At 31.6% G+C, this 11,552-nt stretch overlaps 1 protein-coding gene across 2 annotated transcripts; it reads right to left on the bottom strand.

Moving 5' to 3' along the window:
* Positions 1 to 2,615: 2,615 nt before the first annotated feature.
* On the bottom strand, positions 2,616 to 8,920 carry LOC114392582 (amino acid transporter AVT1A-like). Of its 2 annotated transcripts, none has more exons than XM_028353781.1 (12): positions 8,577 to 8,920; positions 7,146 to 7,399; positions 6,322 to 6,536; positions 5,974 to 5,997; positions 5,693 to 5,873; positions 5,386 to 5,605; positions 5,157 to 5,292; positions 5,021 to 5,044; positions 4,772 to 4,913; positions 4,130 to 4,173; positions 3,437 to 3,499; positions 2,616 to 2,942 (listed from the first exon to the last, which is right to left on the bottom strand). In XM_028353781.1, the coding sequence occupies exons 1-12, from the start codon at positions 8,783 to 8,785 to the stop codon at positions 2,850 to 2,852; spliced, it is 1,605 nt and encodes a 534-aa protein (XP_028209582.1). In that variant the 5' UTR covers positions 8,786 to 8,920; the 3' UTR covers positions 2,616 to 2,849. The 2 variants fall into 2 exon arrangements, with proteins under 2 accessions (XP_028209582.1, XP_028209574.1); XM_028353773.1 differs by having other exon boundaries at positions 4,772 to 4,917; positions 5,025 to 5,044; positions 8,577 to 8,916.
* Between the last annotated feature and the right edge of the window lie 2,632 nt (positions 8,921 to 11,552).

Below are 11,552 nucleotides of genomic sequence, written 5' to 3'. Positions count from 1 at the left end.
CCCAATCTGTAACCTTGAGAAATTAAAAAATGCAAAAATCAGAAGAGGAATATGGCATTTTTTTTCCTAACTATCTTTCAAAAAATTTAAAAATAAAATAGGGAAAAAACTTTCAACTAAATCATGAGCATTATATGAACCAAGCTTATTAAATTCCTTAGAAGATATGTCACATATTCATATTTCAGATGAACCAGAAACTTTGTCCGTGGCTAAAAGCATCTTGGAAGGGTATTGAACATGTGTGGTTACTGAAAGTACAAAAACTGGGACATCATTGAAAATTATAACCTATTTTGGAATGAAAGTTTCATAAAGTAATTATTCACAATAAAGAGTGAGAAATGAAAAGATGCAGAAAATACATAGCAAGTACCTTCTTCAATAATGAGAAAGAAGTTTGATCCATTTTTGATGATTTCAACAATTTGTCATTGTCAGCCAACCAAATCTTCACACTGCAAAGCACATACATGATACATTCGGCTAAACTAAGATATTAGGCACAAAATGTAACACCCTACAAAAAGTCAATCCAATTAGGAGTATGAGAGAAATGCACTGGAACTTGCCAATGTGAGATTCTTGAATGAATGATATCAAGGTCAAAAGTTTGAAAGTGTACTTTTCTAGGGATTAGTCTACAACATCTAATCTTTTGAGTGGTAAACCATGAGTGATTTAGTTGATTAATCAAACATCTTATAATCTTTTTATAATATTGATGTTATTTTTGTGACCTTCACTGAACCTCGGTTACATTGGCGTGATCGAAATATCAAAATGACATCTCCTTGTAGTAGAATCCGAAACAACCCTTAGCCCTTTATGTTTTGACAGGGGTAATTGTCTCTGAATGTTGTTATTAACCTTGGTTTTGAAATCTATACTAAATTTTCTTCGATTTGGTATATAGAACCTTGTATTTGGACTGACGAACGTGAACGAGAGAGGTCTCTGAGCAATGAAAAGAGGAGCTGATAGAGAGCTCATGATAGATGAGAGAAGTTTATTAAAATTTTATGGCTCCAATACCATAATTAGGGTATTGGAACCCAATTATGGGAATGTATGTTTTTCCCTGTGTATGCTGGTTTTCAAGAAAAATAATGTTTTCAACTAATAGGATGTGATACACCTGTTATTGATAAATGACATTATTTCTTTTATTAGACTTATGTTGTTTGAAGACCTGAGAGTGTGAATCTCAAGCATAAACTATATATGTATGCATGGGCGGAATGTGATTTACTGATGATATTGTTATTAATGATATTAATTGGTATAAGGTGACGTTGTTGTTTATGATAATGTTGATAGAGTATGATGTTGTTATTGAAGATGATATTGATAATAATTCATATGAGAAGATGTTGTTATTAGTGATTATGTTGATATGATATGATGTTGTTGTTGTAGATAATATCATTGAGGATAGATGATGTTGATGTTGATAATGTTATTGAGATGATATGATGTTGATAATGACATTCAGATGAGATGTTGATGTTGAAAATGTGATTATGTTGTGTGTGTACATGGGGGGTGCAGTGACCAAGACGGATATCCTTGGTGAGAGAAATAGAGTGGTTAAATAGTTTTAAATATTTCTAGAGGGGGATGACTTAGAATCTTTAATTATCCACGATCAGTGCATTTATGGTGTCCATGTTTCATACTTCATATTGCATGAAAATAGTATAAACTTTGTCAATAAGTACTTGTAGTTTCTCATGAGAGAGAATACTTGTACTTGGGGGCATGTCATTTGGTTTGAAACTCCCTTGAAACTCAGGCTGATCACCGGGGGGGGGGGGGGGGGAGGAAGTTGCATGTGCACGATAAGATGACCTTGACATTTGTTGCCTAGTTTTCCTAAGTGTGAGTGTCACGTGAACACACTTAGACTATTTCCCGATGAAGGGTACCACATTGTATTTGAGAGTTGAGGTTAAGTGCATGCATCATACTGAGCATGATTGATTGAAATTATAAAAGGTAGATGACTACTTGTTGATTGTATATTGGACTAATGAATATTTGTGTATGATTACGATATTTGCTAATGTTTTCTTACTGATCATGGTCATTTGATTTTTGTGTTAACTTTTTTTATAATCAATTCACCCTTGCAATATGAAGACCTGGGGATTATGTTAACACAAAAAGTTAGTCAACAAAAACTAGTAGAAAAATACAAATGTTAAGTAAAAATAAAATATTTATATTTTGTGGTCATTATTGAACACGTTGATGAAACTTATTTTTTTATAAACATTTTGCATGTTTATTTTTAAATTGATCATGTTCCCATGCTAAGTTCACTAATAATTTTAATCAAGCCATTACAGTCATCTCTCTTCATTGCATTAAAATAAAAGCTCAGATCATATATACGCAAACAATAAGCCAGAAAGTGTTTAGTTAGTATTACAAGCCTAATATATTAGCAAATTGATTTAATACTTCCTTGCATGCTCTGCATATGCCCTAGCACAATGCATACAAGTACATATAGCCATTTTTTTTCTACACATAAGCAACTCAATAATTATATCTAGTTTTAATTACTAAAGTATCACTGAATATCTTCATTAGCTTTAACTTGTTATATCTTATTTAACAATTACTTTATTAAATTCATAAATATACATGAGTTCTCATATATAAGATTTTAAATATTGATCACCGTCGCGGAGCGTTTATTAAAACCTCAGTACAAGTGAAACGCATATATAACTAAATTAACTTGTCACCACAGTATTATCCAAAGAGCTGTACTTCCATGCAGAAAGGGTTAACACTCATCATAACCTCCCAGTACAGAAAGACTATAAGGTCTCAGACTCTCAGTAACTATCAGCGATACTCAACAGAGAGGAATATGTTCCAAGGATTCCACAAATGACTCCGAATGCAGCAATTGCAACACTGAGTACAACCTGATGTTATTAGCAAAAAGAGAAGTTGAGTAAAAGAGAAGGAATAGGAAAACTAATTGAGATAATATTGCATTATGATTCTATAATTGTCATTCAATTATATGTGGTGTTTGGTAATATGCAGTTAGCAATTCATGGCTGAAAGAAAAAACAAGGCTTCAAAATTATATTTGAAAAAGAAATACAGATGAGTTAGGGTGGTTTCCTCCTGCAACAGATGATATGAATATGATAGGAAAACATTCGAAGCATATGAGCTTCTGATGCATGAAGTGTTTACCATCATTGTGTTGAATGTAATTCACCTGCTGATTATAGAAATTATTGCATGTAAAATGTAATAATGCAAATTTCATTTTCTAAATATTGCTCAGTGTTGCTGGATATAGTAACTAAAGGCTCAGTATCACTATTAATATCAACTCTGAAATTTTACTCTGAACTAGAAAGATTTTGTCAGGAAAAGAAAAATACAAGATCGGCAGTGCTGTTACCTGTGTCCTTGTAGCTTTTTTCCCAATAATTTTCAGAAAACATAAACTTGGCATTATCGCTGACTGAAAGGAATAAAATTCTTCAAATTAGATAGTGGTTTCATTTTAATTCCTTGCAAGAAACTGAATCAATAAAAGTAAGGTAAAGCACAAAGGACTGCAGAGGAATTTAGCTCAGGTCATGTTGATGCTAGAAAACATGAAAAGATAAATGCAAGTTATGTACTGCAAAAAGAAATCACGTGAACTCAATGCTTGACTTGTCATCCCCAAAAGTTTTGAGAAACCATGTCTATTTGTCATATGCAATAAAGAGATAAATTCAGATAAAAGTATGCCGCAAGTCGTGCTGTCTCAACTCAATGTTACGAGCATTTGAATATGTGGTATGTAAATTTATATTGTGTTATGATACAAGTGAAGCCAAAGAGAGCACAACAAACTAATCCCTCTTTCTCCATCTTTCCTTTTCTGTTTACAACTATAAAAATAGTTTTACTAAGTTGATGTGTGTGTGTAAGGTGAAGATCATGAACTAAATAAACTCAGGATGTCATCATGAAAAAAAAATCCTTTACTAACCAATGAAACATCATATCCTAACAGAAGAGGCATTTGGCCTTTTGTCTAAGGCATGTGCATCCTAACAGAATTATGACATCACATACAGAGAGAGTCAAATGCATTTCTTACCACAAGTATACTAAAGAGAGAACCAATTAAAGCCATCACAAGCCCTGAAATTATAATAAAATTATCATTAGTTTTGAAAAATTAAACATAGCGAAGATGATTTAGAAATGTGAGAAGACCAGTTGGAATAGGTGATAAATTGGTTAGCTAAAATATGAAAAATAGAGGAAAACCAATAAAGCATTCTAATTGAGATCACTAGTAAGCAAGAATTCAGATCTATGTGACTTGTATGAAGAATTATTTTTGACAGAATACAATAATGTTCGTTTGATTAATGGACGAAATCACCCAGTAAGAAAAGTTTCTGACTGTTGTTAAATTAAATCAAGCCAAACTAACAGGTTTAAGGCCAGTTTAACAGAGTTGACTGTTTTGGTTTCAAATATGTGAAAAGCAAACTTCATCGCAGTTTGCTTCTTGACTGTGGTTGAGAAACAAAATATAACAAAACCAAAAGGGTGAAGGATACAACATGTAAGAATATTCCCACTTCTTATAAACAAAAATGAAAATGGAAATATGAATTATCAGTATATGGACAGAAAGCTACTAAAGTTATATCATTTTCTTAAGTGGCCTCAACTAATTGGAGGTGACATTAAAATTAATCCAATAACAAATATAAAGTCTAAAACTTACCAAAAAAGGGAACCAAAAAGGCAACACAAACTGTAGATGCAACAAGTGTTGTCCTAAGAAGAATGAAGCACCAATATGAGGATGAAATTCTATCTGGCAGCAACTCCTCTAGACTCCTTGCCAGTGGGTTCATCAACAAAGCATATTTGTTTACTATTAAGAAAAAATAAACTAAAAGGACTCGTACATTTTTATCAAACCATGACAAATTTTTAAACTTTCAAAAGCTAAGTAGTTTTGGCAAAAAGGATATTTAGTCAACGGGTTAATAACCTGAAAGAAGAACACAAAACATAAAAATTAGCGAGGGGAAGTTATCGGTCACTAGAATAAAACTACAAAAGTAAAAATAGTGCTAAGAGACCCAAAAAATCTCAAAACTCACTGTTGTCCACAATGCAACTTTGGAAGCAAATGTGCCTGGTGGCATATTCAATGTTATCTGAGACAAAGTGCCATCACCAAACATGAGATATCCCATGATTGCAGTGCCTCCATATATCAAAACACACAAAACAAAACTGTACACAAAGAAATGAGTTGATGAATCAGAAAAAAAAAAAATCAAATATGCTATGTTTTGCCGGTGACAGAGAAGTTCTTAGGTACTATACCATATTATTAGTGCTTTGGTAAATTGTTTTTTGTCAGCCATAGACTGGTAAATATTTGGGAAAACCGAATGTCCTGCAAAGCAAAATCCATAGACACCAATAGCAAATGGAATGCCATTCCATTTTACCAATTGACCCGTGTGATGGAATCCGACACCGTCTATTGTTCCAACACAAAACACGCAAATAATAATCAAAACTGTTGCAATAACCCCTCCAGCTGCAGATCACAATACAAGTTCCAATAAGGACATGCTAAGTAGAAAATTTTGAAAATAGAAGGAATATTTTTTAGACTTTGGAGCACCTGATAGATAAGAGATTATACGAAGATCCTTCAACCAAACAGTTGGGAGAATAATAAGTGCTGTCAAAACTCCAAACAAATGCATCGAGTCTAACTGGAAACCACCCAAATCTAAGGATGTACCAGGAAACAGACTAGTGAGATTATCTCCTTCCAAGGTGATGAATTCCACACAATATGACTGCAACCATTAGAAGAGAGCTTATACGTTGGTGCAGAGCAACAAAATGCAGGTGTTTTCAAAGGAAACAAAAGAAACGGGTAGAGCACTTAGTACTTACATATAGTTCAGTGTACAAAATGATCTGCAACAAAGTAAGCATAGCTTAGTAAAACATCAAATTTGTTCATAGATAAAAAATATTATATCTCAGTATTGCTTCTTACTACTGTGATGCGGATTTAGATTAAACAACAGAAAGAAATGATGCTATAGTATGGTCTATTTTGCGAGAGGCCTAATACATATAAAGACCAAAGGTCAAAATGAACCAAAACCATCTAAGGCCATGGTTAAAGAACAAAATCATAATGATCATTTGGAAATAGCCCAAGAAAAACTTCATTCATCATGTAACAAGGATTGCACAACAATTTTAAGTTAATTTAAACAAAGAAATATAACTAACCGAGACAGCAATTCGACCATATCTCCCAAATGCGGCTTCTCCTATATCTGGGTAGGTAATGATTTCTTCCCTATTTTCAAAACAGTATCTCAAAAGGGTGGCTGTATAACAACACATAACTGCAAAAAGAAGCATCACTGCCATGCTCATCCACCCAGCTTGATTTACTGTGTATGGCGTAGATAGAAGACCAACTCCAGCCATCACATTAATGCCTGACAAGGTACACCATGTCTCATAAAATGGTCAGGTAGAAATAGAAATTCGGAAGTAGGGTCAGACATTTGCAGACAAAGAAAAAACTTTCATAAGGGGAGTGGATCAATCAGACAGAATAAAACTCCATTAACCTATTAACACATTTTTTAGAAAAAAAGAGTCACGCTTTCATAGCATGTTTTATAAAACATATTAGCTTTATTTTTACCTTCTTTTTTTTTATTTCAGAAAACTATCTTTGTACGCCTTAGATTGTCAGATATTTTGAACATAAAATAAGCTAATCCAAGCACACACACAATCCCAAACATTATTAAGCAGTAAGAAAGAATGAATTGAAGTACATATAATAATAATCCCCATTTTTTACACTAGAGACACTCTAAAGCAATACTATATGCTGCCCTGACCTTCATTAGTACATCTACATGTTTAAAAGTTCCACTGTCCAAAATATATATATATATATATATATATATATATTGCCTAATTGGAGAATGGTTTTGCGATCAACTGAATTTACAATGTTTATACAGAGCAGAATGCACTTAACAAATTAAATGTTCACGGGCATAGTAACAGATTGCAATCAAATAACATAGTACCATTGAAAATTGTTTGAGTGAAGCTGCATCCATATCCAATGGGCAATTCTCCAGAAACAAGCCGTTGTACCGAGGCTTTCTCCCACCAAGTTGATTGTCTAATGCCTTCTGCAGCAGATAGAAAAGGTGTCTTTCCATCGATGTCTAAGTTACTCTTTGAACGATTGTCAAAACTTGAATATATGAAACTTGGCCCCCGTAGAACTGACTCAAAATTTGGAGCAGCAGCTATCGTGTAAGAATCTGTAGTCTCTCTGTCATAAGAAAGGGAATGAGGAAAACAATAAGAGAAGAATATCTGAACTCATTAAGGTTACTATGAGAAAGAAAGAACATCCTAGACAGATGTCTGCCTGAACAAGCGAGCCTACTAGAATAAGCAAGAATCAAGATGGACTATACGTCTATACCTCTTATATCATGTTAGATTTCATCTTAAAATCAATTGACGATAAGTGAAGTTGTCTAACAAATATATAATCTGCACTCAGAATTGAAGTAGACAATGTGAGACTTTCTAATAGTAATAAAAAATCAGCCCTCACTTGTGGAAATTGTAATAAAATCACAATTTGATGTAAGGTTTTGCCACAAAAAATTAATTCATGGTCTAGATCATCATGTGTCTACAGTTCTAGCAAATTTCCACGTGACAGTCAAATTTTTTAATTTATAAGAAAAGGTTAAAAAAATTTGATCATGAGTCAAGTTGAAATTGAGATTGGTCGGAACCATGGACATGTAGTAGTTCCAGAATATACAACAATTTCTCGAATTGCCACATAAGAATAATCAAGCAAAAATAAAATAAACATACAAAAAATCTGGTTTTTGCTAACACTGCAATATTAAAATTATAAACTAAGGTTTTTGCTATGAATTTGGTTTGAAATGAGCCTTTTAAATTAAGGTAACAACAAAAGTAGCAGAAAACAGAAATTATAACATCACGAGTGACAGAAACAGAGTCAACAATATTCAAATTGAATAAACCACAAATTTCGTCCTCCGATCACCTTCTTTCTTAAGAAAAAGAAAGAAAAGAAAAACTAACCTACCCTCTCGTGTCAGAAGGCTCCTCGCTATGCAAAGGTATTGGGGAGAGTCATTGTATTCAACCTTATATCCTTGCATATGCAAAGAGGCAAGCCCATGACCAACTGGTCGCCAAGGCTTTAATGGTGTGCCAGGGCTCACCCTTAATATTACAATTTTTAATGTATTCCTTTAGTATTGATTATTGAATATTCATCTATTTAGTCCCTAAAATTCATGGACAAAATTGAAGGACTTTTCAACAATATTCAACAAACTATTCGGCATGGTTTTTAACACTTCTAGGACCACATGAGTAGTTTTCTTACTTCAAAGATCAAATTGATTTGAATTGCGAAAAGATAAGGAAATGGCTAAGAGGATTATTATATATACTTGTAACTCTGAGGCCATTGCTGAGAAGAGAAAGAGTCAGGCTGTGCTCTCCGATTTGCGTCGTCACCATCACTACTACTCTCACTCTCGTACTTCACACCTTCAATCTCCTGTTGTTCTTCATCGACCAAATCATCGTCGTTCCGATCAAACAAAAACTGATCGAGGTCTTTATCCTTCTCTTTGTTGCTGCTTTCGTTACGAACCATATTGTTGCAACAGTATGTAGTATGCAGAGAGAGGAATAGTATAGTAATAACTAATGACTATAATGAGCAAGTTAATGTATATTGAGGATGATGGAGTGAATATAAGGAAAAAGAAAACAAGAGGAGAGGGGACAGATGTATGGTACGATGGGGACAGTGAATGGGACAGAGTGTCAAAGACATATCGAGAGAGAAGGTGATTAGGAAGGCGGCCATTGGCCAAAGAGTAAAAAGAATCTTCATTATTATTTATTCACAACCCCAAGGTGGCGCGGCATCTGTCACCTTTTGTTTGGATCCTTAAAAGTTAGCATACAACTCTCGAACTACTACGGACCCTCGCTAGTTCTGGACCCTCGCATTCAAAGAGAACATCTAAAACTTTTATGAATTATAAGGTGTCATTTTTTGTTTGGAGCTTGTATTCAAACCTACAATGATGAATCAAAATATAATGATGTTTTTTTATATTAGTTAGGCATATTATTTCTATATGTAATCAACTTAAAAAAATTATATGCATAAATTTGAATATAATCAAACCTTGCTTCGGATAAAAAATAATATATTATAATTTTATGAGTATGAAAAATGAACAAAAACTTTGCAAGACAAAATATGAAATTTGTAAATTTTACAAAGATGAAATAATATTTAAGTCTTATTCTAATTACATTAACCGTGTGGAGAAATTTTTGCATGCGTATAAATCTAACACTTCATCCTTAAGCACAGTAAATTTATTTTTATATAAATCACACAAGCATAAGTTTTTTTATATAAACCACACGTGCATAAGTTGAGTAAGACTGATATAATCAATTGAAAAATTATACATCTTTTATATCTAATTATAAGATACTTTCAATTAATTCATGTTTCTTAAGAAAAGTAATTAATCACATTAAATTTGTCAATTATTTGTATTATTATTTTAAAATTATCATTTTCTTTTGTCCATTTAATTGTTTATCATTAACGTTTCCAAGAGAAAAAATAATTAAGTAAAGGTATGTAAGAAAAAAATAATTAATGCATTTAAAAATTAGAAAAAAGTCTTATAAAATAGATAAATAAATATCTAAAAGGATCTTATAATTAAGTAGAGAGAGTAGTTACTAGTAAAATAAAAAGAATTTCACCAAAAACAATTAAAAGAAAAAGAAAAAATATTCATCGTTTATTACATTTATTTTAATTACTTGTAATAAAGATATGATATAATTAGTTTTGTTTAATACGAATTTGATTTTAAGAACATATGATAAATATTTATACATGTATAAATATTTAAGAAAAAATATGTACAGATTTTTTTAAGCAAGCATCAACTCAATATTAAATATTAATTAAATACATACATTAAATATTACTTAATTCAGTGTATAATATTAAGTATATATTCAGTGTAATATTAATTATATATTATATTCAATAAATATGATAAAAATATCATTGTTTTTTGTTAAATAGATACATGTATATAATATTAATTATATATTACATTTAGTAAATATAATAATTAATATTATATAATATATACACTATATTAATAAATTTTGTGTAATATTAATTATACATTATATTTAATAAATAATTAAAATTATTATTTAATGATTAAATACATATGTATGTGATTTTGAAATAATTATATTTTATTCAATAATAGATTTTTAATATAAACAAGTTTATATGGAAATTTATATATTTGATAAGCCTTTATTAATTTTTGAAAATATATTACATTTCATAACTATTATATTTAATAATATTATTAATTTTAATTAAATATTATATTTAATAAATATAATATATAATATTATTTAATTTTTATATAATTATACATTAATAACATTAAGGGCAAACATACATTAATTATTTTCATATTAAAAATTAATTCTTAAGATACTATATTTAATATACCTATTATCCTTCTCATAGTTATAAAGGTTTTTGTTAAAATTAGGGATTGCAAAATTAACGTTTTATCTTACCTGTTAGTTATTTAGTCTGTCATGTGAAAACAACTACCAACACTCAATAACAGCAAAACAACAAAAATGTTATTGTTATATAATATCTGTCATGCTGTCTTTTTTTTTTTCCCTACATCTAACGTCTCTGCATGTTTATATTTTTGTCTTTTATTTACATTATTTTCATAACATTTTAAGCATATTGAGGGAACCAGAGTCCACGCTTATCCGCCTATATCCTCTTGACCATGCAAGTTTAGGACCCAGAAGAATAACCCTAAGCTCGGCCTGAATCACTGATGCAACTCGTATATATATAGGTTCCAAAGCCACATATAAATGCACCAGTATAGTCTCTAAGAATTCCACTGCAAGCCGCATTGCTTCCAGCATTGCAAACACCCCCATCACAATTGAGACTATCTCATCATAACTGGGAAAATTCCACCGAATACCATGAGTAGGCACATGAACTTGATTAGCATGGGAAAGAGGTCAAAGCACCTCCCAGGACATTGTGTAAGCAGTAGCCAGCTTAATGGAATGCTCAAAACCTGCATAGGAGACCAATTCTCTTGCTGAAAAACTATAAGATTCCTCCTCCACCAAATATAACTCATGATTGCGCCAATGAGGGAGTTCCATGAGACACCATGAACTGCATGATTTTTAGATAAATTTAGCAGCAGCCACTCAGACCAATTATTTCACTCATAAAAGTCCACTCCATCATCTCTCCAAATAAAAAATTACCAAACCAGCAACACATCTTTACAATCTCTAAAAGTATG

The sequence above is a fragment of the Glycine soja genome, chromosome 2 (genome assembly GCF_004193775.1).
Source record: "Glycine soja cultivar W05 chromosome 2, ASM419377v2, whole genome shotgun sequence".
In the NCBI taxonomy this organism is placed as follows: Eukaryota; Viridiplantae; Streptophyta; class Magnoliopsida; order Fabales; family Fabaceae; genus Glycine; species Glycine soja.
The sequence above is the reverse complement of the archived record's forward strand: the minus strand, read 5'-3'. Positions and strand labels throughout refer to the sequence as shown.

What these genes read in the sequence shown, in the direction of transcription:
- LOC114392582 (XM_028353781.1), bottom strand. Translation starts at nt 8,785, where the DNA reads ATGGTTCGTAACGAAAGCAGCAACAAAGAGAAGGATAAAGACCTCGAT. An exon ending in AAGTTGCATTGTGGACAACA is followed by an intron (nt 5,045 to 5,156) that starts GTGAGTTTTGAG and finishes TTCTTCTTTCAG; the next exon opens with GTTATTAACCCGTTGACTAA. An exon ending in TTAACCCGTTGACTAAATAT is followed by an intron (nt 4,914 to 5,020) that starts CCTTTTTGCCAA and finishes GTAAACAAATAT; the next exon opens with GCTTTGTTGATGAACCCACT.